General features: G+C 35.7%; 1 protein-coding gene across 2 annotated transcripts; it reads left to right on the top strand.

Moving 5' to 3' along the window:
- The first annotated feature begins 213 nt into the window (after window positions 1–213).
- CCNC (cyclin C) lies at window positions 214–27,903 on the top strand. Of its 2 annotated transcripts, XM_055259705.2 has the most exons (13): window positions 282–583; window positions 6,135–6,241; window positions 7,400–7,484; window positions 7,653–7,722; window positions 10,571–10,622; window positions 18,370–18,425; window positions 19,234–19,269; window positions 19,948–20,039; window positions 20,686–20,753; window positions 23,793–23,872; window positions 25,050–25,168; window positions 26,008–26,102; window positions 26,672–26,886. In XM_055259705.2, exons 1-12 carry the CDS (start codon window positions 552–554, stop codon window positions 26,057–26,059), a joined length of 849 nt encoding a protein of 282 aa, XP_055115680.1. In that variant the 5' UTR covers window positions 282–551; the 3' UTR covers window positions 26,060–26,102; window positions 26,672–26,886. The 2 variants fall into 2 exon arrangements, with proteins under 2 accessions (XP_055115670.1, XP_055115680.1); XM_055259695.2 differs by lacking the exon at window positions 26,008–26,102 and having other exon boundaries at window positions 214–583; window positions 26,672–27,903.

Here is a 27,903-nt window from a genome sequence, read left to right as displayed (position 1 = left end):
AGTCATCTTCATTTATTTCTCTTTCCAATCACAGGAAAAATAAGTCACAGAATCTTATACTTTATTACAATGCCATTGTTCTGTTTTTGAAGTCCTGGAAGAGGTAAAAACAGAACCCCGTATCTGAGCCACTTCGCCCAGGTTAGACCCACTCAGCAACTCCGGGACTGAGGACATGAGACCGAACGGCGTGGGCCCCGGGCCAGAATTGGCAAGACGCTCTCGCGAGAGCCTTCCAACCGCCGCGAGCTCTCGTGAGCACTAGTTTTCTATCTCAGCACCCCCAAGTGTCAGCACCTACCCGCCGGCTCCCTCTGCTACCGCGGGCCGGAACTTTTGTCGATAGGAACGGGTTTGCACAGTTGAGTGTTGTCGGCCGGCGTGAAGGAGACTAGGGGGCCATCCTCTTCCTTTCGCCGTCGCCGCCGCGGAGCGGAGTCGAGCCGAGCTGATTTGATCGAGGAGCGCGGTTACCGGACGGGCTGGGTCTATGGTCGCTCCGCGGGCCGCTCCGCCGGCTGGTGCTTTTTTATCAGGGCAAGCTGTGTTCCATGGCAGGGAACTTTTGGCAGAGCTCCCACTAGTAAGCGATCTTCCGTCTTCTCACCTGGGGCCGGTTTTTGGGGGGGCTGTGAGGACGGGGCCTGTGACTCCCCTGGGCCTGGATCCCGGCTCAGTTCCGAGTGCCGGGGTCCTCATGGGAGACCGCAGCGGCCAGAAGCAAGATGCGCTTTTCTGAGGCGACTCCCCTCCCCGCCCCCAGCCCCAGTTTCGGGGAGGGAAGGATCTGTGAGGGGGAGGGGTGGGAGAGAGTTTAGTCTCCTGGGAAGGAACGTTTCGGAGTTTAATTTCGGATTCTTGGTTTAGTTAGGCCGCGGGGGGTCGGATAGAGTGGGCACAGGTACGGGAGGTGTGACTCAGCTCAAGACTGTGAGGCTACCTGTTCAGGACAGTCGTGGCGTGCTTTTGCCTGGGATTTCTTCGGGTGATCGGCGTCGTGGTCTTTTGTCATTCACTGTATATCTTGAGTGGATTCAGTATTATGAGGAGAGGAGAGTGTCTGGCTTGTTTCTGCCTACTAACCGCTTCTTGCCCGTACTTTATGTCTAGATGGAGTTTTATATTGATAAGGTATAGGGCAGGTGCCCTCTAAATTTATCCATTTCATTCGCCTGTGCTTTATATTTTGTTTTAAAGGCCTATTTTTCCAGTGACTTTGTTTACCTATTTCTTTAACCTTTTTCATGAATAAGTTCTTGTTTCTGTCAGTGACCATGTGAGAGCTAGAATAATATTAAAAACATTTATCCCTAAATACATTTGTTTAAGCAGGCAGGAAGGTGCGTCATGGGGTTAATTGAACATTGAGTAGGCTTTCCACTGTATAGTTGAAAGATGAACAGAATTTGACAAAGAAGGTATCTTAGTATAATTTTTTATGCTAAGAAAGCATTAGTAAGTAATTTAAATTTCGATTCTGTGAATAGGATCTGTTCCTGATGTTCATTTTTTAGCCCTTCGCAAGGAGAAAAAAAGAAACAATGAACTCGGTAACCTATTTAAGGAAAAGCAGGTTTTCCTCTTGCTATAAAGTGATTCTGTGGAGATGGCATGTTAAAGAAGCTTTACCACTGATCATATGTGTGTGTGTATATATATGTGTGTGTGTATATATATATGTATATATATGTTGCATTGTTTTCACACACTGAAATATTGCTTGGGCAAAATTAAAGTATCGAAAGTGTAGGTATTGGAGTTAGAGCTCCTGAAAAAAAAGTTTAGGTAGTGGAGAAGAGATATTCTGATAAACTTTGAAAGAAGCTGAGAGAATTGACAAGTAGCTGACTGTTGATTTTTCAGTTTTTCAACCTAAAAAAAAGATCCTGCCTTATTTTCAATAGTGTTCTCATTATGCTTTCATTTATTCATAGCATTATAAAAACATTTTTTCACTTTTCAAATATAAAATTATTATAAAGTTAAGTGTACTTCTTTGAAACTGTCTTTCCTCCCAATTCAAATAGTCCTAAAAGAAGGGACCATTTTGCCTTGCTCAAATCCCTTGAGCAATCATGGAGTTTCTCATCTGGAGAAGGTAGCGAGTGTGGAAGACAAGACAATTCTGGAAAAACAAATGAAAAGATTATGAAAGGCCATTGTCTTAGGTGGATTTGGTGAAAGAGGGCAATTAACATTAAATATGCTATATCTCATGCTTCTAAGATGCACGTTTTCACACTTTAATATCTTTGAAATCAGCATGGCAGTTTCTTTCATAGCATATGAAATAATGATGAATCCTAGATGTAATCTTAAATTTGATGAAATGCAGTATTTATAAATTTTTTTAGTTTATCCTCCATACAAAGTTCTGTGAGGAAAACTCATAAAATGTTTGTGAAATTTATCTTTTTAAAAACATAAAATGACTCTGTGGGGATGAAATTAATTAGCAAACCACAGTGTAGTTGAGGTAGAACAAAACACAGTCTGTGACCAAAATGAACTAGAAGGGCACTAAGTATTTGCTGGTTGATTGAATGCATTAATGAACAAGTAACAAAAATAAAAACTACAAAACTAACTGTGGATACTTTATTGTGTGAAAAAGGAAACTTAAAATACAGTTACTTACTATCTAGAAAATAACATCATAATAGTGCCATATATGGAATGTAACCAAAGCTTGAATGTATTAGAAAATCAATATCCTGAATAATTGAGAGATAATGGAAATATTCAATTTAATAATATTAAGAAGGAAACATGAAATAAACCTAAAGAAACAGAAAGAAGGACTTAAAATAGATAACAATGATGCTAATATATTACAAGGAAAAAAATTACAAAAGCTCATTTTTAGAGTAAACAAAAACAGTAGACCAAACTACTGCTAGTTAAATCAGGGGAAAAAGGAATGATACAAAAATACAAAATTAGGAATGAGAAAAGTAAACCCAGGGGTACTTTTGGGTTATCTCCAGGGTTTTAAATTTGAAAGCCAAAGCAAGTTAAGAATATTACCCAAGAGCTATGCGTTATTTCATGGGTAAATACTTTCCATCTTTCAAGAGAACCTCCTTTTGAAATTGTTCCATTTCATACAGAAAGAAGAAAAGCTTTCTAATTCTCTTTATGAAGCCATGATAACACAGAAAAATCTAGCAAAGGGAACACTAAAAACAGTCTCACTTTTGAATATTGATGCAAACATTGTAAATGAATTATTACCAAATGCAGTCTAACATTACATTGAAAGTATAAAACGTGACAGTGGATTTTATTATAGAAATATAGTCAATATTAAGAAATCTATTAAGCAGTAAAGGTATTAAAAAACTAATACAATTCAACATTTATCCTTGACTAAAGCTCTTACTGAAAGAGAAATAGGATGCTTCCTTAACATGAAAAACATTAAGCATCAGCAGTGGTGAAACATTGAGATAATTAGGGTGCCTATTTAAGATTTTACCAATATGCTAGTCAATACAATTGATACAAAGGAGATATAGAAAGAATGACAAAACAGTGACAAAATTATCAATACGTGGAAATAAAATTAATGAGAAAACTCAGTTAATTGAGAAGTTATTAGAAATAATAAAGGTTTAGGAAGGTGACCAGTTATAAAATGCAAAAATAAAAGCTTTTAAAAAATGGATAGGGAAGTATAATTTACATTAGCAACAGAAAATATACAGAGGGAAAAATATAAAGAAATATACAGAACCTGTAGGAAGAAAACTTTAAAAGTCCATAGTGGCACATACAGATTTTAATAGAGTTTGAATTCTCGGTAAGATGTCATTTCTCCCTATATGGATCTTTAAATGTAATGTAATCACAAAATTTGAATGGATATTCTTCATTAGGACTCAACATAATGCTTCTAAAGTTTAGGTCTTAGAATAATAATTGTGATAGAATAGTCAGAAATTTTCAGAAGAATAGAAGGGAATATTTTTCATATCACCTATTAATTACTTAATTTTCTGTGTTTTAAAGTAGCACAGCATATGAAGAAGAAAAAAATAGGAAATTATAAGGAAGATCCAAATATAATGATAGAATTATAAATCAGCAAATACCTTAGTGCATTTGGATAAGCATTTGACAAAATATTTAGCTGGATCCCTACTTTATACTCTGTACCAAAATAAATTCCAGATGGATCATAAATTCAAGGAAAAAAGCCCTTAAGGGTATTAGAAAATATAGGTGAATTGTTTTTTATGTTTTTGAATCAGGAAACGCCTCGCTATGCCTGACAAACATGGAAGTAAAAGGTAGATTTAAGTAAGTGATTCAGATTTCTGTATTACAAATAAATACTCAGAGATATTTAAACTTGGGAGAAATTTTGCGCTTATTTTACAAACAAATGATTTATTATTCATACTATACAAATTTTAGATCAGAAGAATCTCTTAATCATTAAAAAAATCGGTAATCCCATTAGAAAAATGGTCATATTAGAATTAACATTGTACAAAAGAAGAACTGTGTTAGATCAATAAAGACATGGAAAGATGTTTAACCTCAAAAGTAAACTACAGGGGAAAGAAACAGTGACATACTACTTTGCCTTTAAGTTACAAAGTATTTAAAAGCGGCAGTAACCCCTAGGATTTTTTTTTTTTTTTTTTTTTTTTTTTGACAGAGTCTCACTCTGTCTCCCAGGCTGGAGTGCAGTGGTATGATCTCAACTCACTGCAACTTCTACCTCCCGGGTTCAAGCAATTCTCCTGTCTCCGCCTCCCAAGTAGCTGGGACTATAGGTGCACGCCACTACATCCAGCTAATTTTTGTAATTTTAGTAGAGACGGAGTTTCACCATATTGGTCAGGGTGGTCTCAAACTCCTGACCTCAGGTGATCCACCCACCTCGGCCTCCCAGAGTGCTGGAATTACAGGCATGAGCCACCACGCCTGGCCAGGATTAAATATTATAAGATTCACTCATGAACTGTTAATACAAATGGAAATTGGTATAATGTTTTTGGAGGGTAAACTGACAATGTGTATCAATAAGTTACCAGCAACACTGACCCATTAATCCTACTTCTGGGAAGTTATTTCAAATATATTATTAATCAAATATGCAAGGAGAATTACAAAGATATTCATTAAGAAGAATATCCAGGAAAATAGTAGCAAGAGAGTATTTTTTTATATCAGCTATTAATTACTTAATTTTTTGTGTTTTTAAATAGCACAGCATATGAACAAAAAAAAAATAGGAAATTATAAAGAAGATCCAAGTATAATGATAGAATTATAAATCAGGAAATACCTCTGTGCATTTGGATAAGCATTTGACAAAATTTTAGCTGGATTCCTACTTTCCACCAAAATAAATTCCAGATGGATCATAAATTGAAGGAAAAAAGCCCTTAAGGGTGTTAGAAAATATGGGTGAAAAATAATGACCTATATTTCCATCAGTGGAGATTGGCTAAATAATGATCCATCCATAAAGCTGTATAAAAGAATGCTGAATAACAAGTTCATTGACATAAGACTTCAAATACATATTGAATGACAAACACAGGTTCAAGATAGTTTTTTCTTTGAGTCATGTCAATTTCATATCTGGTTAAAAATAGCACACCTGACTAGGCAAGAGGAGGAGGCTATCAGTGTAACACATTCTGAGGCAGTTTTTAATATAATTAGATTTGTGAAGTAAGGAAATTAAATGCCATAGTTACCCATGAACAGCTGGAAAACTATATACCTCCTCAAATCTAAGCCACCATCAATTGGTGCCAAATAATTCCACCATTATCTTATATCACCAAGAAAGAATAAACATGCTGCCAATTAAAACACGAAGGCATCACAGATTGTAAGACATATCCTGATATCAGAGCCAGAATTGATGAAATACAAGCTAGTAACAGACTAAGGAGGAAGAAGGAAAAGATTAGAGCAGAATTTTTTTCAGGACGCATTTACATTTATTAGTGAGATAATTCTTATTAGTCACATTTCAAGAAATGTGAGAAATAATTGTCTTTAAGGTTACTTTTTGCACTTTGTACTTCTCAGAATATGAACAGTGTGTTCAGTCTTAGAGTGTTTCCTCTGACCTTGCTTGTTGATTTTCTGTAACATGTCTTTTCTAGTTTGCAGTGGATTTTGGATAAACAAGATCTGTTGAAGGAGCGCCAAAAGGATTTAAAGTTTCTCTCAGAGGAAGAATATTGGAAGTTACAAATATTTTTTACAAATGGTAAACTTTTTAAAAAATTGGTTCAAATTGTATAGTTGGTTACCTCTGAATAAAAATGTCTTTGTGTGGTAATTTGTGAACTGTTTTAGTGCATACCTAACATTTTTATTTATACAGGTATTCTTTTTACAACGTATTCATTTATCTTTCTTTTTAGTGATCCAAATAAAGTTTTTTTGTGTGAATTTTACATATCACAGGCACTCAAGACAATTTGAAAGTGTTACCTAATCTCCCTAAGGCTTTATAATAATTATTAGACCCAGTTCAAGGTTGGCTAAAGCAAAGTACTTTGAGGATAAATGATTCTTTGGATTGACATCCTATAGTGATCATTTCTCTTAGAACTTTGCTTTGAAGGGAAGAGGATATAGGGATAGGTCTTTACTCTGACATGTAATAGGTTTGTCACATAATTTTTTTAACTTTCAGTTCACTATTTTGTAAACTTACCTCTTTTTTTTGAGGATTCATTATGGATTTTTATTTATTTATTTGTTTTGGTGAGCTGTATAAAGCTAAGTGTGGTGGCTCACACCTGTAATCTTAGCACTTTGGGAGGCAGAGGTGGGCAGATCACTTGAGGCCAGGAGTTTGAGACGAGCCTGGCCAACATGGTGAAATTCCCTCTCTACTAAAAATACAAAAATTAGCTGGGTGTGGTGAGGCACAAGAATCACTTGAACCTGGGAGGTGGAGATTGCAGTGAGCCAAGATCGTGCTACTGCATTCCAGCCTGGGCGACAGAACAAGACTCTGTCTCAAAACAACAAAAAAAGTGGTAGTATTAACAAGTTTCATCGGTGTCTAATATTTTCTTTTTATATTTATTATAAAGATAATATGAAAAGCATTAAAAATATTTAGAAGATAGACGGGAAATACTTATTCAACTCCATCAACGGATGAATAATTTTTTGCTGTGGGGCAATTTCTGTTTTGTTGTTGTTTTGTCGTTATTTATGCATACCTATATATTTCTTAACACATTTGCAAATCCTAGTGTTAGACAACTGTGACTCACGTAGACCATGTGTAGGTTTTTTCCTTTGTTAAAAATGAACATAATTATGATTTAACCACATGGAAGTTACTGTTCAGTGTTAATATATAATGATACCAGAAGATACATTTAAAATTTCATTATTTACCTTTTAGTTATCCAAGCATTAGGTGAACATCTTAAATTAAGACAACAAGTTATTGCCACTGCTACGGTATATTTCAAGAGATTCTATGCCAGGTAGGATTATTTTTAATTTATTTTATTTTATTTATTTGAACTCTTATCTAATGTTGATGAACCTTAGCACAGTGTAAATGAATCATGTGTCTACCATAGAGTTATCTTGATTTTTCCCAGTGTGTTTTCTATATGAATGATATTTAACTTTGTTTTATCATATTTTAGGTATTCTCTGAAAAGTATAGATCCTGTATTAATGGCTCCTACATGTGTGTTTTTGGCATCCAAAGTAGAGGTATAAAACAATTTTCTGTTCTTCATCAAAGTGTAGTCAATGTATGTTGGTTAATCTGCCCCAGTTTTCACATTGCCTATGTAAAATTAATAAATGGTAATTTATGCAAAATACTAAAATTATACAAAATCAAAGAAATATATACATATCCTTATATATTCACTTAACAGACACATACAGCACTTACTGTGTACCAACTGACTTAATCTTTGTAACAAACTGGAATACATAGTAGTAGTATTCCCATTTTATAAATGAAGAAACTGAGACAGAGATGAAGAACTTGCTTAAGATTATATAGCTAGTAAGTGTCAGAGCCCGTGTTTGAACCATGGGAGTCTCGTTACCAATCCTGTGTTCTTAACTACTTTCCTCTGCTGCCTTTGAGACATCTATTGTTTGGCACTGAGTAGTATTGAGTAAGTACCACAGCTTGCCTACCATAACCTGAGAATGTCCCTTATCCTTCTCATCCATATGCTTATCTTCTCCTGTCTTCCCTCCCATCATCCTGATGATTGGCTGCCTACCAAGCCAGAAGGAAGGCAAGGATTAGGGGAAGCTATAGCTATATAGAGTCTAACAAGTAAAAGTTGAGGTTGTGAGCATAGAGAAATTAGGTAAGGGAGAGAAGATAGATAGGAACTTGCAGCAGAGACTGAATTTCTGTTCAATTTTTTTACCTTTGTAGTGTTTTTGAAAGAGCTCAGCTAAAGTCCAGAAAATAATAGCAGATATTGGCTGTTTTTCATAAATAATTAATGTAGTCTTTGGTGGTGTGAAATCTTTGCATTATGTTTCTATTTTTGGATAATGTCTTAGAGTTGTATTCTTGAATATTGAATGTGATTTTTACCTAGTAAGTTTACATTCTTTTTGGCACCCACTTTGATTTAGTTTTGTTTTAGCCATGGTTTAAGATTATCCATGACATCTTTCCCAACTATTACCTAAATAATGACAATTGACTCTGTTAGAAATAATATTAAGACAAGCTTTCTAGAAGTTTATGTTTTCTAATTGTGAGTGGTAGTTTAAGAAGGCAGAATCAGCTTTGTTTTTGTTAAGTTCTTTAATGGAAAAGAAAGTGTTTATTAAAGGTCCTTATTATGGATTGAGTTTTCTAATTCTAATAATTCTATGTAATATTTGATTTTATTTAAATATTACCATGTAATAATTTAATTTTAAGTCTCTTAAGCACAGGCAGTATGGAGGACCAAGACCAAAAAATCTTTATAAACATTCTTATAGATTAATTTGAGGATTTTAATCTATTGTACTTGTTAAATATTATTATTTGATTTACTGAGTAGAACTCTGTGATGTGATTTACTGAATGAAAGTTTTCCCCTTCAGTTTTGGATAAAGAATTATTCCTAGGCCGGGTGTAGTGGCTCACACCTGTAATCCCAGCACTTTGGGAGGCCGAGGCAGGCGGATCACCTGAGGTCAGGAGTTTGAGACAAGCCTAACCAACATGGCAAAACCCCGTCTCTACTAAAAATACAAAAGTTAGCCGGATGTGGTGGCAGATGCCTGTAATCCCAGCTACTAGGGAGGCTGAAGCATGAGAATCGCCTGAACCCATGAGGTGGAGGTTGCAGTGAGCCAAGACTGTGCCACTGTGCTCCAGCCTGGGTGACAGAGCAAGATTCCATCTCAAAAAAAAAAAAAAAAATTATTCCTGAGAAAGAGAATGTAGTCTTTCAGATTTGGTTGTAGCATTATTTTTTTTTTATCTCTGTGACCAAATCTTTCTGTATTTTCTCTAGTTTTATGGAAATTGTATGGAAATCTCATTTAAGAACATGTCTCAGGCTTTTACTTTTTCTTTTCAGTTATAGTTGGAGGTTTAAATGTAAAACAAATATATTAGTACACATACATTTCCCCTACACAGGATAAGGATGTAGGCTGAAGGTATTTAAATAGATTTTTAGTTTAGCTCCTTTTGTTGGATAAGAAACCAACTCTTGATTTTTTTATTTTAAAATGAAGTGAAGGCTTTAGAACTCTTATGAGGCAATAAATGAAACAGTATATATAAGGTGGGTCATAATAAATTTTAGTATTTTCACAATGGTCGTTGTTCACTTGAAAGAGGAAATGGGAACTGACTTTGGAAGTGTTACATAATTCCTATCTCCCTGTTCTAAAAAGGATAGTAACTGTTTATATGGTTTTTTTGTGTGTGTTTTTTTTAGTTCTTTTGGTGATTAATTAAGGTTTATCTTATTCACAGATTCGACTGTTTTATCATAAAATGGCATAAAGTATCTATTAGTACAGGTTGAATTGAATAGGAAACATACTTACTATTCTTGCAATTAAGTATAGAGTGTAAACAATCTTCTTGGAAACTAATTTAAATGCAAAAACTGACACTGTAACCTTAAGGCTTGGTTTCTAATTTGGTACTTTTTATTGTTATTAAATTATAAAATTATTTTAAAATGTGTCTTAAGTTGTAGCAATTTGGGGGAAAGGTAATACAGGCAGAATATCCCTAATCTGAAAATCCTAAATGCTCCAAAATTTGAAACTTTTTGAGGGCGGACATGACATTCAAAGGAATGCTCATTGGAACATTTTGCATTTCAGATTTTTAGATTAGGGATGCTCAACCAGTGTAATGTAAAATATTCCTAAATCAGAAAAATCTCTGATCCTTAGCATGTCAGATAAGGGGTAATCAACCTGTACATTTAGGGGTTTAAGTACTTCACGCCTCAAGTAGTTAGAAGGTGAACAGATTGTAAACAGGAGCAAGGAAATCCTGTTTTGAATAGAGTTCAGATACCCTTAGATTCATTGGGTTAACATGTACCTGCTTTTCTTTCTTTAGGAATTTGGAGTAGTTTCAAATACAAGATTGATTGCTGCTGCTACTTCTGTATGTAAGTGCAAAAAGTATATCTGCTTTAAGGATGTAATTCTAAAGAAAGCTCCAGAGTACATAGATTTTTTTTTTTAGTTTATGAGACATATGAGAGATTGGTTGGCTTTATTAAATTTCCTGAGGATACCTTTATGTCTAGTGTATTTGGCAAAAAATCAAGCTAAAAAAGGTTTTTTTAAAAAGATATAAATATATTACTTTTAATGTTAAAATGGATAGTAATTATCAATCCAAAAACATCAACTCAGTGGCTTTTAATCTTATAAGAGTAAAGAAAAAATTCTGTTTCCGAATTTTATTGTATTTTATTGTTTTCTAATGGCTATTATGTCATTCTTATGGGTAGATATTAATATCTATGTGCAAACCCGTTCCTGTGTTGGGTTGTTATGAGGACCAAATGAGTAAATATTTATAAAGCTTTTAGAACAGTGCCTTGCTTAGTATGTTACTTTGCTGAGGCTGCCGTAACAAAATGCCACAGAATAGGTGGCTTAAACAACAGAAGCATATTTTCTCACAGTTTTAGAGCATGGAAATCCAAGATCAAGGTGTCTGGCTATTTTTACATGGACCTTTCTCTGAGCACACACACTTCTGGTTTGCCGTCTTCTTGTGAGGACAATAGTCTTACAGAATTAGGCCCCACTCTTATGTCCTCATTTAATCTTTTTTTTCTTTTTTTTTTTTTTTTTTTTTTGAGATGGAATCTCGCTCTGTCACCCAGGCTGGAGTGCTCACTTCAACTTCTGCCTTCTGGGTTCAAGTGATTCTCCTGCCTCAGCCTCTCAGCCTCCTGAGTACCTGGGACTACAGGCATGTGCCACCATGCCCAGCCCATTTTTGTATTTTTTAGTAGAGACGGGGTTTCACCATGTGGGCCAGACTAGTCTCAAACTCCTGATCTCGTGATCCACTAGCCTCGGCCTCCCAAAGTGCTGGGATTACAGGTGTGAGCCACCACGTCTGGCCTGTCCTCATTTAATCTTATCCCTTTAAAGGCCCTCTCTCCAAATACAGTCACATTCTGAGGTACTAGGAGTTAGGGCTTCAACATACGAATTTTGGAGGGGGACATATATTGGTCCACAATATTCAGTAAACTTTAGGGGCTATCATCATCATCATCATGATCAATGACAACAACATCATTATCATTGGAAAACACTGTACCAATGCAGTGGCATTGGTACCAAGATAAAATACAAGGAATTTAAGGACAAAAAAAGACACATAAAAATATTAATACAGAAGGAAATAAATAGTATAAGAGAGCTACAGAGAATGCTGTGAATGTTTCGGGTGGGAAAAGATTGTTTCATGAATCCAGAAAGGATTAAGTAGAATTTGGTGAAGGAAGTTGAACTGGGGAAATGGAAGAGATAGACAGTCTAAGAACACTGAATAGTTTAGTCAAATAGGGAAAGCTCATGAGTTAGATTAACTGAATGGTGAGTAAGGAAATAGTGGGGAAAAATCCTTACCTGACTAATATCAGCTAATAGAGGGCCTTCGATGCTAAATGAAGGAATCTGCACTTTGTTCTATTGACAGTAATGAAAGTTAGTTATCTCAGACGGAGTCTCGCTCAGCCACCCAGGCTGGAGTGCAGTGGCACGATCTTGGCTCACTGCAACCTCTGCCTCCCAGGTTCAAGTGATTCTCCTCCTCATCCTCCCTAGTAGCTGGGATTACAGGTGTGTGCCACCACACCGGGCTAATTTTTGTATTTTTAGTAGAGATAGGGTTTCAACATTTTGGCCAGGCTGGTCTTAAACTCCTTACCTCAGGCCTCCCAAAGTGCTGATATTACAGGCGTGAGCCACTGCACCTGGCCAGTTTTATTTATTTTTACACATGAGGGTAATGCCAGCATTGTGCATTAGGAAGGTAAATCTGACCCACCTCAGCCTCCCAAAGTGCTGAGATTACAGGCATGAGCCACTGTGCCTGGCCAGTTTTATTTATTTTTACACATCAGGGTAATGCTAGCATTGTGCATTAGGAAGGTAAATCTGACAGAATTATGTAAGATGAATTGGAGGAGAGGGCAGGTAGAATTAGACAAATTTTGAAGTTATTTACGTCCCACAACATGGATGAACCTTGAGGACATTATGGTAAGTGAAATAAGCCAGTAACAAAGACAAATATTGTGTGATTACACTTACATGGAATACTTAGAGTAATCAAATTAATAGAGATAGAAAGTAGAATGGTAGGGCTGGAGGAAGGGTGGTATAGGGAGTGATTAATGGGTACAGAGTTTCAGTTTTGCAAAAATTTTGTGTATCTTAACACAATTTAAAAACAAAAACCTTCTGAAATACAGTAAAACTGCAAACTGTATTGAGTGCTGTCACTTACCACAGGGTGCTGTGAGAAATAAAACCTAACAAGTTTAAAGTGGAAAAAATAATTTTTAAGTTGCTGAAGTCATACCAGTGAACACTAATGAAGGCTTAAAATAATATTGGCAGGCAGCAAGAAGAACAAACGAGCCAGATTTGAGCGATAGAGTCAGCATTTCTTGTAAAAAGAAGGGATTTAAGAAGAGTCAGAAATGTGTTTTGAGGTTTTTTTGCCGGGGGTTGGGGAGCTGAAGCTGGTACTGAAAAAGACAGTAAGTGAGTTCTGAAAAGAATTAAATTTAATCTTTGACATTCTAAGTATAAATATGTTAGTAGAACATCCTCTTAAAAATGTGAGACCAGCAGTAGAAATTTGGAATTTGGTAACATTTAAGAGTTGTACAGGCCAGGCATGGTGGTTCCTGCTTATAATCCGAACACTTTGGGAGGCTGGAGCAGGAGGATTGCTTTAGAACAGGAGTTCAAGACCAGCCTGGACAACATAGCAAGATTCCAGCTGTGCAAAAAATTAAAGAAAAACTAACTGGGCTTGGTGGCACACACCTGTAGTCCTAGCTACTCACCTGTAGTCCTAGCTACTCAACTAGGCTGAAGTGGGAGGGTTGCCTGAGCCCAGGAGTTCAAGGTTGCAGTAAGCTATGATTATACCACTGCACTCCAGCCTGGGCAATGGAGTAAGACTCTGTCTCTAAAAATAAAAAAAAAGAGTTGCACAATGTCTTACGCTGCTTAGAAAAAGACGTGAGCCAAAGAAAAAAACAGATCTTTGAGAGAGAACATAGTGTCATTAACAATGTGGGGGTGGAGGTAGAAGCCAGATTGCAAGGAATTAAGAAGCGAATAGGTGCTGAGAAAGGAATAGTCTAACTATATTACAAATATATGAACAACTTCAATGAAGGGAATTGGGGGAAAGGTGCTGACATAAGTAGCTTTGGAAATGATTAGAGTATAAGAGTAAAGGCAAAACGAACTACACATAAGCACTGTACTCTGGTTGATGAAGTTATTACCCATGGGTGTACAAGTTAACAATTCTGATAATGCTATACATATATATGGGAATTAAACAATTACATAAATCAGTAGCAAATGTTTGAGAGCCGGGTTTCTCGTTGTTGGAGTGGGAATTTACAGATAAGCAAAGGGCTGGAAACAGCATGAACTCGTGTACCTTAGTACAATATAGACGGTTACATATAGAAATATTTATAGATATGTGTCTATACATGGGTTAGTGTGTATATTTCTTGGCTTTCTCAGCTGAAAGAATCTGTAAGCAATGACATACCAGTAGCAATGAGCTCACCTAGTACCCATATCTTGGTTTCTAATATCATTCTCCAATAAAAGGTACCAGGGCTCCTTGGAGAAATGGCTGATTCTAGGACTGGGGCAAGAAATACACAAGATGGACCTGGACCATCTCATAATGCCAGTAATAAAGAAGTACTCAAAACAAACAAGAAAAACAAAAACCTACATTGATGAGGATATGTCAAAAGGATATAGGAGCCAACTAAGAGAGCTCCCACTGACCAAAGCTGAAAGAATTTAAGCATCAAAATTTTAAAAATAGCATTGGATAATAACTCAAAGTATAAACTAAATATCTATGAGTCCATACTGATATAAATAAATGAGGGAGAAGAGACATGTCTTCCATGCTGAAGAATTCCAAATAATGTATGTAACTATTCTGCCCTCAAGTAGAGGGAGCATAACTCCCCACTCCTAAGGTGCTGGCTATACATGTTAACTTCCTGCTAGTGTGTACATATGGAAAGGGAGGAAAAAATTAACTTTACAGTGGGGAAACCTGAGAAATACTGCCTTAGCCAGGCGATCAAGGTCAGTAGCAACAGTGATAAATCACATTAATATCATGTATCATTGATGTGATATGATGAAGTTGGAACTTTATCTCAGTGGTCTTCCTGTCAAAAACCCATTTTCTCTAGTCTAATGAGAAAAACATCAGACAAATTCCAGTAGAGGGGCATTTGACAAAATACTTGACTGGTACTCCTAAAAACTGTCAAAGTCATCAAAAACAAGGAAAGGCTAGAAAACTGTCACAGCCAAACAGTCTAAGGAAACACATGACAAATAAACGTAATGTGGTATCCTAGATAAGACCCTAGGATAGAAAAAGGACATTGGTACAAACTAAGGAGATGTGAAAAAAGTACAAAGTTTAGTTAATAATAACATTTCAATATTGGGTCAGTAATTGTAACAAATGCGCCATACTAATGTAAGATGTTAATAGTAGGGGAAGCTGGGTGAAGGCATGTCTTGTCCACTTGGACTAATATAAGAAAGTACCATAGACTGGGTGGCTTTCACAACAGACATTTATTTCTCACAGTTCTGGAGGCTGGGAAGTCAATAACAGTGGGTATAAGAGAACTGTGTATGATCTCAGTGAGTCTACAAAAATAAAAGGCAGAGGAATATAATTAGGTAGAGTTTGTTTTGCTTCTTTGAAGGGAAATTGGAGCATATTAGTATGTGATGGAAGATTTACTGAAGGAGGAAAGGTTAAAGATGAAAAAAATTAGTAGGAGTTATCGATTGAATAGATGATAACAAGTGTATAAGTGGTAAGACAAACAATAGAGAGGAGGAATGTATTTTTCTCCAAGTTGGAAGAAAAGGATTAAAAGATAGAAAAAAATGCAGAGCAGTTTTAGCGTGGAGTAACAGACATGTGACAGTATCAGGTAAATATATTCTCAATAGAGGTGTTAGGTGTCAAGGTCCAGGGGATAGGGATGTAGATTTGTTTTATATAGAGAGATAATTTTACTTTGTTGACTGTCTACCATTATATAAGAACCTGTTGTGCTGGTATACTTTACATCACAAGGATTTGTAAAACTCAGAAACCTTAATAGGTATGTCTTAAATTTTTTTTTTATTTTTTTTATTTTTTTATTATACTTTAGGTTTTAGGGTACATGTGCACAATGTGCAGGTTTGTTACATATGTATCCATGTGCCACGTTGATTTCCTGCACCCATTAACTCATCATTTAGCATTAGGTATATCTCCTAATGCTGTCCCTCCCCCCTCCCCCAACCCCACAACAGTCCCTGGAGTGTGATGTTCCCCTTCCTGTGTCCATGAGTTCTCATTGTTCAATTCCCACCTATGAGTGAGAACATGCGGTGTTTGGTTTTTTGTCCTTGCGATAGTTTACTGAGAATGATGGTTTCCAGTTTCATCCATGTCCCTACAAAGGATATGAACTCATCCTTTTTTATGGCTGCATAGTATTCCATGGTGTATATGTGCCACATTTTCTTAATCCAGTCTATCGTTGTTGGACATTTGGGTTGGTTCCAACTCTTTGCTATTGTGAATAGTGCCGCAATAAACATACGTGTGCATGTGTCTTTATAGCAGCATGATTTATAGTCCTTTGGGTATATAGCCAGTAATGGGATGGCTGGGTCAAATGGTATTTCTAGTTCTAGATCCCTGAGGAATCGCCACACTGACTTCCACAATGGTTGAACTAGTTTACATTCCCACCAACAGTGTAAAAGTGTTCCTATTTCTCCACATCCTCTCCAGCACCTGTTGTTTCCTGATTTTTTAATGATGGCCATTCTAACTGGTGTGAGATGGTATCTCACTGTGGTTTTGATTTGCATTTCTCTGATGGCCAGTGATGATGAGCATTTCTTCATGTGTTTTTTGGCTGCATAAATGTCTTCTTTTGAGAAGTGTCTGGTACGTCTTAAATTTAAATAAAGGAGAGAAGAAAGGAAAGATTATAAATTTACTAATGTCAAGTTTAAATTGTTCTAGGTTTCAAATCCTGGCAGATATTACACATCTAAATTAGCTGTAGGGCACTTAATTTGCAAAACAAATCATTTTGAAAATATAGTGCATAGAAGAAATGGAATTTCTTTCTTTTTTTTTTTGAGATGGAGTCTCACTCTGTCACCCAGGCTGGAGTGCAGTGGTGTGTTCTCAGCTCACTGCACCCTCTGCCTCCCGTGTTCAAGGGTTTCTCCTGCCTCGGCCTCCCGAGTAGCCAGGACTACAGGCACATACCACTACACTAGGCTAATTTTTGTATTTTTAGTAGAGATGGGGTTTCACCATGTTGTCCAGGAGGTCTCGAACTCCTGACCTCAGGTGATCCACCTGCCTTGGCCTCCCAAAGTGCCAGGATTACAGGCCTGAGCCACCGTGCCTAGCCAGAAATGGAATTTCTTTTCATTTCAGTGAGATCACTTGGGCTTTGTACAAATGGTAGCTGACACCAAACTTTTTTTTTTTTTTTTTGAGACGGAGTCTCGCTCTATTGCCCAGGCTGGAGTGCAGTGGCGCAATCTCGGCTCACTGCAAGCTCTGCCTCCCGGGTTCACGCCATTCTCCTGCCTCAGCCTCTCCGAGTAGCTGGGACTACAGGCGCCCGCCACCACGCCCGGCTAATTTTTTTTTGTATTTTTAGTAGAGACGGGTTTCGCCGTGGTCTCGATCTCCTGACCTTGTGATCCGCCCGCCTCGGCCTCCCAAAGTGCTGGGATTACAAGCGTGAGCCACCGCGCCCGGCCTACACCAAACATTTTTTAGGACCTGTCAGTAGTTACTTGGTTGAATTAAATGTGTCATTATGGCTTGAATACAGTTTCTCAAATAGTACTTATATGTATATGCTCACACCATTTTAAGGAGATGGGGGATTGGTTAACATTGTTTTTTCATTTGTACTTTAGTGACTAAACAATAAAGTAATAGATAATAGAGTACTAACTTTATGTGTTACTACTACTTTATGAGTAACTCTAGAGACCTTTGCACATATATTAATGCTTTTATTAAAATAAATATTTGATAAATACCTGGTCATTGTAAAAAGTTTAGAAAGTGCAGATTAGTAAAAAGTTCTTAAATCTCACAAATAACCACTGTTAACATTTTTTTGGTGTACTATCCTCCCAATATTTTATATGTATATTTTTTACCAATTGTATATATTGTAAACACATGTATAACCCCTGTGTTCCTTCTAAGCTCAGTCACTGGAAAGCAGAATACCATTCTGTAGCTGAAAAGATTTTAGAAATGATAAAAGCCAGTGATTTTTTTTTTCCTGATCTTTTTCTTTTTTAAACATCAGAACCCTTTCTTAAGGTAGTAAATATAAAATTGAAGCTGTGTAGAGTGTCCTGCCACCCAGTCTTTCCCCTTCCCTGAAAACAAATAAAAATCTGGGTCCCTAAGTATTGCCAAGAATTCCTGCTGAAAATAATTTTGCTCTACCCTCTAATATTCTGCTCTGTTAAAGGAATTTTGAGTTAATTTATTTCCCATTTTCTCAGTTTAAATTTTTTTTTTATTTTCTGCAGTAAAAACTAGATTTTCATATGCCTTTCCAAAGGAATTTCCTTATAGGATGAATCATGTAAGTATATGGTATAAAATGGAACACTTATCAAAGCTATATATAAACTAGCTCTATTTTATATTAGACTAAATTTAATAGTTTCCTAGAAATGGCAGTTTCAAATATTACATAAATACAGACATCATTCTAAATTAAAGCTAAATAGCTTTTACCATTTAAAAAAAATACTTCATAGTAGTGATTATCAACCCTGGCTGCTCATTAAATCACCTTGGGAACTTGTAAATAATACTGATGTTGGATCCTTTCCAGAACAACAAAATCAGAATTTTCAGGCTTGGGGCTCCCAACATTGGTACTGTATAAAAGCTCCCAGGTGATACTACTACTCAGCTGGGATTAAAAACTAATGGAACAATATGAAATATAAGGTGAATTTCTATTGACATTTTAATGGTATGTTCTTTTTCCACCTTGCAAGGGATTTGTTTATTCTCTTTAAGTTACATTTTTTTAATTAAGTAGAAATAATTGTATTTTTGCATTTGCTGAATAGAAAGTATACTGGAAAATCTGATGGTTTTACAGGATATTTTAAATAAAAGTGAGTAATAAGAATGATAGTGAGAAACTGGCTTTTGCTTACAAGGATTAAAATCCTTATAATCATAATTGCATTTATAATAGTAATTTTTTAGTGCAGATATTTATTTTAATATAAACTATGTTTATTGTCTGGATTTTTAAAACTTTTTAGTAAAAATTTTTGATAAATTATTATAATGTCTAATTTATGTTAGATTAAGTGGACTTATCTAATTTGGTTTCATATTGACATTTCATTTATAATCTTTGTTTTAAACAGATATTAGAATGTGAATTCTATCTGTTAGAACTAATGGTAAGTAAATCTTCTGTGATTAATAGATTAAAACATTTTTAAATTAAATGAAGTTGGAAATTATTTAAAGAAATGATTTTAGAGAGGTACATTTTAAAACCATCCACCTGATATGTGATGGTGAAATAATGGTAGCCTATTTATATTACCATCTAGAGTCTCTCTGAAGCCTGTAAAATAATTTGTATATCCTACTTAGGATGGGAAAATTTTTCTGTTCTATAGTAAGTAACTATAATGAAAGGATTACAAACAGACAAGTCAGGACATTAAACCACTGTAAATTATGTGCACAATTTGTGTGTGTGTGCAGTGTTATTTAAAGATAATGTCTTTGGCAGAATTCTGCTCCTCCAGTTGGGAATTATGAATTTATAGGCTAATAAGAGGTTTCAGTGTGTTGCAGATGTGACACTTTGAGTCTCTAAGGGAATGAATGGATGCTGACTGACTGCCAACCGATTTACCAAGGTATATTCCAGAGAGAGCACTGCCTTCACTATTATAGTAGAGTTTAGGGCTTTCATACTGCTAGCTTAAGAGAATAAAAGGGAAGCAAGCATGAGTTAGTGAAATTCACTTTGAAATACACGATTACAAATCAGTTGGGTAATGATAACATTTTGTGTTGTAATAAATCTGTTTTTTATACATACACATTTTTTAAACTGTTTCTAGGATTGTTGCTTGATAGTGTATCATCCTTATAGACCTTTGCTCCAGTATGTGCAGGACATGGGCCAAGAAGACATGTTGCTTCCCCTTGCATGGTAATTAGAACAGAAGTTATTAATAGTGTAACATGTTATTAGATAGGAAGGTTGACAATTAAATATGAAGTTCAGTATTTTTAAAGTCATTAAACTATTGCCCCAAGATATTTTATGTTGAGCAAAATACCACTTGTTGAATTTTAATAACTATAGTGGTGTAAATGCCAAAATGAAAACAATCCTAAATTATTATCTGTTCCATAAATATACCTATTAAAATTTAATTTTATACAAAACACAGACTGTTAACATAAAAATTAAGACTGAAGTTATCTTTAAAGTAATCAGAATACTTTTTGGTAGTATGCAACATACGTATAAATTTACTGTATAATTTCTGGTTTTTTAATTTGATTTTTCTGATTTTTAAAAAATTAGAAAAATGTGTTTATAATTTGTTATGAGATTTTGAAATTTAAAATATATTTAGCTGTAATTTTATTCATTGATATGTGCTTATTTGTTGTCACATTCATGTATCCATCCTTTTGCCTTGATGTTTTCACTTTTATAGCTGTGCTTCAGTAGCATAAAAAGGAAATAAATGTGTGCAAAGATGGGAAATCTGGCCCTCTCTGGAGGAAATGTACAATCAGATGAAGTAGTTCTGCTTTCAGTAATAATATGATTTACATTTCTATAGGAGGATAGTGAATGATACCTACAGAACGGATCTTTGCCTACTGTATCCTCCTTTCATGATAGCTTTAGGTATGTAAGCATGGTGTGCCTTTATGAGTGAAATTGTTATAAACTTATTTAGGTCATCCTAAACTAAATTTCACCCTATTGTACTTTATGTTTTTATGTTCCATGAAGTAATAGACTAATCCTTGCATGTGAGCTTTCAATAATATGAACTGCAACTGTCACAAATCAGGATTATTATTCCCCCACCCCCTTTTTTGGTAAGTTTTTTTTTTTTTTTGAAACCATTCAAAATAGTTTTAATCAGTGTCTGCATAGAACATATTTGTTTGTTTAGAGGGAAAAGTTCAGAATTAAGCCAGCTAATATTAGTTGTAGCATGTAAAATAATTGGACCTTTCATATCCTGAGCCCAAACAAATACTCAGAGGTTGAGTAAAGGAGCATCTGTGGTCCATAATGCTTGGCTGGAGGAAGAAGTTAAGTACATTCATTCTACTGTCTGTGGAAAGCAGTGCTGTAATGGGTGGAGTCAGATAGTCCTAGGCTTAAACTTTACTTCCTTTACAATTGTGGGAAAATTATCTGACCTTTCCGTGTTTGTTTCCTTAATTGTAAAATGGAGAGAATACTAATAATTCCACTGAGCCGTTTGAAGAATTAAATGAGATAGGTTGTAGAGCACCAAATAATGCCTGTTATATATTGGGTACTTGTTAATTTTTGTTCCTTTTCCTTATATTGATTTTTTTTTTTTTTTCTTGAGATGGAGTCTCACTCTGTCTCCCAGGCTGGAGTGCAGTGGTGTGATCTCAGCTCACTGCAACCTCTGCCTCCTGGGTTCAAGCGATTCTCCTGCCTCAGCCTCCTGAGTAGCTACAGAAGGATTATAGGTGTCCACCACCATACCTGGCTAATTTTTGTGTTTTTAGTAGAGGCAGGGTTTCGCCATGTTGGCCAGGCTGGCCTTGAACTCCTGACCTCAGGTGATCCGCCCTCCTTGGCCTCTCAAAGTGCTGGGATTACAGGCATGAGCCACCGCGCCCAGCCCCTTCTATTGATTTTTGTAACTCCACCCTCTTGATTTTCCCCTCTTTATTTTCCATTGGTTTGTCTTTGTTCAGTTGTTCAATTATTCCTTAAATGTTGATGTTTCTTGGCCTTCTTACATCAGGGCTGACAAATAGGTTATACTTACACTTCTGTATTACTGGCAGTTCCCTGAAAGGACCATTTGAAAGGATTTTGAAGTGGTGTCTTACCCAGTGGGTAGGAATACTGGGATCTGCATAGGCAGGAAGCAAGGGATAACAGAACATGTGTCACATCTTTGCCATCCCTACTGTCTTCTTCTTGGGTACTTTCACTGAGATTCATGGCTTCTACTATCACTTACATGCTGAAACATTTAAATTTCTTTATTTAGCCAAGATCTTGCCACTTGGCAGTTCTTTATATCCATCTTCCTTTTACATAGCTCCACTTGGCATCCCACCAGCACATCAGACTCATGATAAGGATTGAGCTTATCACTTTGTCCCAAAATGTGTTCCTCTTTTTAATGTCTTTGCCAGTTTGGTGAATAGCACTAGTTATATGCCTTAGTTGGAAACGCAGCAGTTAGGCCCTTTCATCTCCCTCAATACCCACATGTAGTTGTTTACCAATACATTTTGTGCCTTCCTCTCGATTGTTCCTTCTGTAATCTCATAGTCATCTTCTCATTTCTATCCATGTCACCACAGCAGTCTCCTAACTGGCTTATTAGCCTCCAGCACTCCCATCCTCAGAGAGCCTATCTATCCTCCAAACTGTTGAGCTAGGCTAATGGTTTCACCTGGGGATAATTTTGCCCCGAGGGGACATTTGGCAATGTTTGGTTTTAGTTGTCATAACTAGGGTAGGGTGCTACAGGCATCTAGTGGGTAGAAGCCAGGGATGCTGCCAAGCATCTTGTAGTATTCAAGACAGTGTCAAAGAATTGTTCAACCTAAGATGTCAGTAGTGCCAAGATTGAGAAACCCAGAGCTAGCCGAATTCGTTTCCCAATTGATACACATACTATTCTCTTCTCCCACTTTCATTTTTTTTTAGTAAGACTTGGCTTAGATATCACCTCTTCAGTGACCCTCCCCCACCCTTTCAGCATCACCTCAGTCTAGGTTTAGGATGCTTCCTCAATCTTCAGTGTACTCTATTCATGCCCATGTTAATAGCATTGTCCACTGTATTTTAATTTCCTGTTTTTATCATTTCAGTCCTTTGGTTTTTTAACCCCTTCTTGACCTAAGCCCTACTCATAGCTTTGCTTGACTTAGGGCAACCAGTGTGTCAGTTGACATTTGAGTTGCTATTTGCCTAGAATGTCATCCTTAGCAAAGACATGGATAACCAGACCAAGGAGTATAACTTAAGCTGGGGCGGGTTCAGGGTATCCAGGCTGCTCAGTAGAAATTGTTTTAGGCAAAATTATGATGTAGATTCTTCTCTTTTGTTAGTCTATATTGTATGTAACATATATAACTAATATTGTATACAGTATATTACATGTTTTTTCTAACCTTTATTTGATTACAACACTGAATTCTGTAAGGATGTGCCCAGCTTTCACACAACTTGATCATGCGCTAATAATGAAAAGGAAGAAAAAAGGCCAGGCAACACTGCTTTTAACTGAAATGTGGAAACATAGTCAACATTGTTAAAACCTAGTGTATTAATTGACATTTTTGTTTGTTTTGTTTTGTCACACTGACTTCTGGTGCAGTTTAACTGCTACTTTGTACACTACTCAGGGATAACTTCCCTTTTCTGCTCTCCTCATTGGATGTTTTTCCTCTTTAACATGCCTGACTCTCAAGGCAACTGCACCATGAGTAGCACGCAGTGAGGACCAGATGTCAAGAACTTGATGTAATCTAGTAATTTTTTCTGTCTCGGATTACATTGATGAGATGGTCAGTGGTAACTCTCATATGTAGCTGTTTAATTTTTTTTTAAGAGTGTTGGAAAATACACAGGAAATAGTGAAAAATCTTTGTTAGATCATATATTCTGTGTTTGCAGTTAAACATGGACAGTTGTCTCTCATTTTCATTTCAGCTTGCCTACATGTAGCCTGTGTTGTACAGCAGAAAGATGCCAGGCAATGGTTTGCTGAGCTTTCTGTGGATATGGAAAAGGTATTCTGTAAAATTCCCTTAGTTGTATGTAAACTTGAATGTTTAAAAATTAATGTCATATTTACTTATCATGAGCCTAAAATCTTGTGATGTCCACCAGGCTAAGAAGATTATTGATTACAAAATATTAAGAAACATGGGCTGGGCATGGTGGTTTGTGCCTGTAATCCCAGCACTTTGGGAGGCCTAGGTGGGCAGATCACCTGAGGTCAGGAGTTCAAGACCAGCCTGACCAACATGGTGAAACCCCGTCTCTACTGAAAATACAAAAATTAGCCGGGTGTGGTGGCATGCACCTGTACTCCCAGGTACTTGGGAGGCTGAGACAGAATTGCTTGAACCTGGGAGGCAGAGGTTGCAGTGAGCCAAGATCATGCCACTGCACGTGAGCCTGGGCAACAGAGCGAGACTCCGTCTAAAAAAAAAAAAAAGTTTGGTAGGAAGAGTTAATGCTGATTATTAAGTTATGTATCTCTTTTCAGTTTAGGATTAAACAGAATGGTAAACTTTTGGTTTAATTGGTTGCAAAGTAGCCTCTAATTCCCAGGATTATTTTAAAATCTCCCTGGTAACCACTGAATACTACTGTGAACTTCTGTAACATAGCCTATCTCCTGGCAGAATGGCTTTTGCTGTGTTTCTAGCTTTTCTGCTCAAGTGTTAAATGCATTAAAATTAATCCTAAGGTTAGGTTCTACTCAGGTGGGAAAAAAATGGCTAATTTGGAAACTAGTTGTTTCAAATTTGTAGCTGCCAGTTTTTGAGCACCTTAATGTATGTGTAGTTAACAGAATCAGAACATCTTTTGTGCACTACCCCTGATTAAGTTGTTTAAAATAATTTATACTAGAGGAGTGTGCTCTATAGTGGTATATTCCCTCATGATTAGAACCTTTATTCTTAGTATGTTTCAGTTTAAAAGATATCATCAGATGTAAGGAAATCAACTGCAGAGATAGATTAGAATGGACAGTGCACACATGCTGAAAAATGAGAGGCTAGAAGGAAAATCCTAAACAGCACTGTGGTGAAAAATACTGCTTTCAAATTTATCAGGATTTAAGGACAGAGACTATTTACTGTTTTCTGAGGGTTGTGTAGTAAGTGATGTATGCTCTTTATATAAGAAATGTTGCTTGTTTTTGCCACTGAGAACTTTTCAAATATTTTCTTCTAGATTTTGGAAATAATCAGGGTTATTTTAAAACTATATGAGCAGTGGAAGAATTTCGATGAGAGAAAAGAGATGGCAACCATTCTTAGTAAGATGCCAAAACCAAAACCACCTCCAAACAGGTACTTTGTAGACTTTAATTATTGATGTCATTGAATTATATATCATACTTACCATATTTTTCTTAGATTATGTTGTTTTGTAGTTTTTAAAACATTTCTTCCAAAACTTCATGATCCATGTTAATTTTATTTTTTAAATTTGTGATTTGATTGAGAATGTCTCATTTAAAAAAATCACTAATCTGATTAGTAACTTTTCCTAATGCAGTGGAGGTATATTACAGGTATCTCTCAACATATGGTCATATACCATAAATTTAAAGCTGACAGAATTAGGCAAGTTCATCTGAAATTCAGGGCAGAATTCAGAGCTATAGTAGTTTCATGTCAGTTGGATTCTGTGCCATCTTTTTTTTTTTTTTTCACTGCTGGCTATTGTCTTGTTTTATAAATTTCAGTAGCAATTTTCAAAAATTTCAATGAATGATCTGATATTGTAAAGATAAAGAATTTTGGTTTTTAAGTGATCCTAAGATCTACAGCACATAAGAATATATTTTTGCTAAAAATGAATCACCTGTGCTAAGAGAGTTTTTTTTGTTGTTATTGGGGTGTGTGTGTATGTGTGTTTTAAGTAAGATCTGTTCATTTAGTTCAGTGGTTCTCAGCCCTCACTGTGTATCAGTTCATTTGGGGCAGGGATAAAAAGTCAGAAGGGAAATAAAGAAATGCCATCCATCTTAATTGTTTCTTTAGAAAAATGATTGTTATATAACAAGATAGATTTATGGATTGCTACTGATAAGTTAATGTTACAATTTGGAAAAAGTTAATATTTTATTCAAGGAGCTGTTCAAGGCAGTCATTCAAACAGCTACCTTTGGATGCATTTTTTGCAGAAATTCCCTGAGTGATTCTCCACTAGTGGCAGGGCCTGAAGCTGCAAGATGATGGTGGACAAGATAAGGCAATAATCCTATTGCCAAAGTTACTGGTATTTTCAGTTTTAGTTATTTTTAAGTATTCAGCATTTTTATTTTAAGTATTCAGCATTTTTCCAGGAAATTACCATATTTCTTGCTGACTTATAAAGGTTTGCTGTATTTATATATGATTTTACTATGCCTTTGGACAACAGTTTTGGTTTTTTTTTTGTTTTTGAAGAACACTTCTTGTTTTTCATAAATAGTAGGAATAGGATTTTATATGTAAGATTTAATTTTATAGGAAATTTGTTTAGAAGAAGCTGTAATCTCTATGTTGAGTGATACCTGTAATAACAATGAAATCCCATATTCTAATTTAAAGTTTTTGAGTATATATGGACACTAACTTCCAGAATGCTTGTTATATGTGAGGGCACAAAGTTATATAAGAATAAAAACATAAAACCAAATGTTAGTCTTCTGGATTTTAATTTTTCACATGTCTTATAATGAGGAATGTCTTCGTTCTGTATAGTTGTGCCACAGAATAATGAATTTAAAAGTCAGTAGGCTTATCAAGGTGTAAAAATGGATCTTTTAATTGGTATAAAATCTCTTTCTTCCCCCATTTGAACAGTGAAGGAGAGCAGGGTCCAAATGGAAGTCAGAACTCTAGCTACAGCCAATCTTAAAACATTCCGAAGAATTCCATAGTGGACCACTTGGAAATAAACCATTGGACAGATTTCAGTAATGTCTACAGTGGAACACAAATGAAAATGAATAGCTTGTTTCTGTCAAGCATATTGGAAAGTGATTTTATTTTTGCAAAATAAGTTTTTCTTTATCTAATATGATTCTAGTACATAATTGATTAAAATCTCTTGATTATAAATGTTTGGAAAGGTTCTAAGGGGACCTACAGACAGACATACATAGACATTTCAAAATTAATAGCTTTTGATTAGTATAATATTTCTTAATTTGGATAATAGAAATTGTAGCTTTTTATTAAGCCAGGAAACATGAAGCATAATTTGTTTAAAATTCTCTTTGGTCACTGAGGGACCAAAAAAGGACGTAAAATTTACAGTCAGTCTATGAGGGTTTTTTCCCCTCCATAAGTGTAACTTTAAAACTGTATTTAAGGAATCAAATCTTACAAAATCCTGGAAGATTTTGGTAATGATGTTGATAATTTCAGGGAAATTAATCAAGTACCTATATTGATTTAAAAGTGTATTTTATTCAATAGTTTGAGGATCTTGCCATGGAAGATACTAGCCCAGCCTAGCAGAAAAGTGCAATATGTATAGCATACTTTGACATTTTAAACATGGTAGTCCATAACCATTTTGAAATGCTGGGCAGACTACATGAAGTTATTTATAATTAATTCAAAGCTAATCAGGCATTTTGAAAGCTTAATTGGATTCAAAAACCATAATGTTGGAATTTGGTAAAATTTTAATGTTGATTTTTACTGTGAAAAGTTTTTTATAAGATATACACACCCTAGTTTAATGTTGTGTCTTGGTGTGGATTTACAAATTTACTACAGGTATTCTGAACCAGGAACACAATCAGGTTTCAGGCCAGTTTGATACTGGCTGTCCTTAATTCTAATATGAGAGTAGGACATCATACTAAATGTTATGTCAGTGGGACTGTACTGTCTGTGGAACTTAGCAAATTAATCATTTTCTTCAGACTTGAAGGAGAGTGATAAATAAAATTTGGAGTCATAGGATATTGATGCACAATTTAAGGATTAAACATTTTTAATCAATTGTGGATGATGGCTTATTAAATTAAATGTTGACTTCCTAGTATAAAACTGCAAGAATAAAAGTAACTTCTCCAGCTGTA

This window comes from Symphalangus syndactylus, chromosome 2, assembly GCF_028878055.3.
Source record: "Symphalangus syndactylus isolate Jambi chromosome 2, NHGRI_mSymSyn1-v2.1_pri, whole genome shotgun sequence".
Lineage (NCBI taxonomy): Eukaryota > Metazoa > Chordata > Mammalia > Primates > Hylobatidae > Symphalangus > Symphalangus syndactylus.
The sequence above is the reverse complement of the archived record's forward strand: the minus strand, read 5'-3'. Positions and strand labels throughout refer to the sequence as shown.

Bases quoted from the DNA above. Each gene is read 5' to 3' on its own strand.
- CCNC (XM_055259695.2), top strand. From the start codon at position 552: ATGGCAGGGAACTTTTGGCAGAGCTCCCACTA. The intron at 20,754-23,792 runs GTATGTAAGCAT...TTTTCATTTCAG, and splicing joins TCCTTTCATGATAGCTTTAG to CTTGCCTACATGTAGCCTGT. The intron at 25,169-26,671 runs GTACTTTGTAGA...CCATTTGAACAG, and splicing joins CCAAAACCACCTCCAAACAG to TGAAGGAGAGCAGGGTCCAA.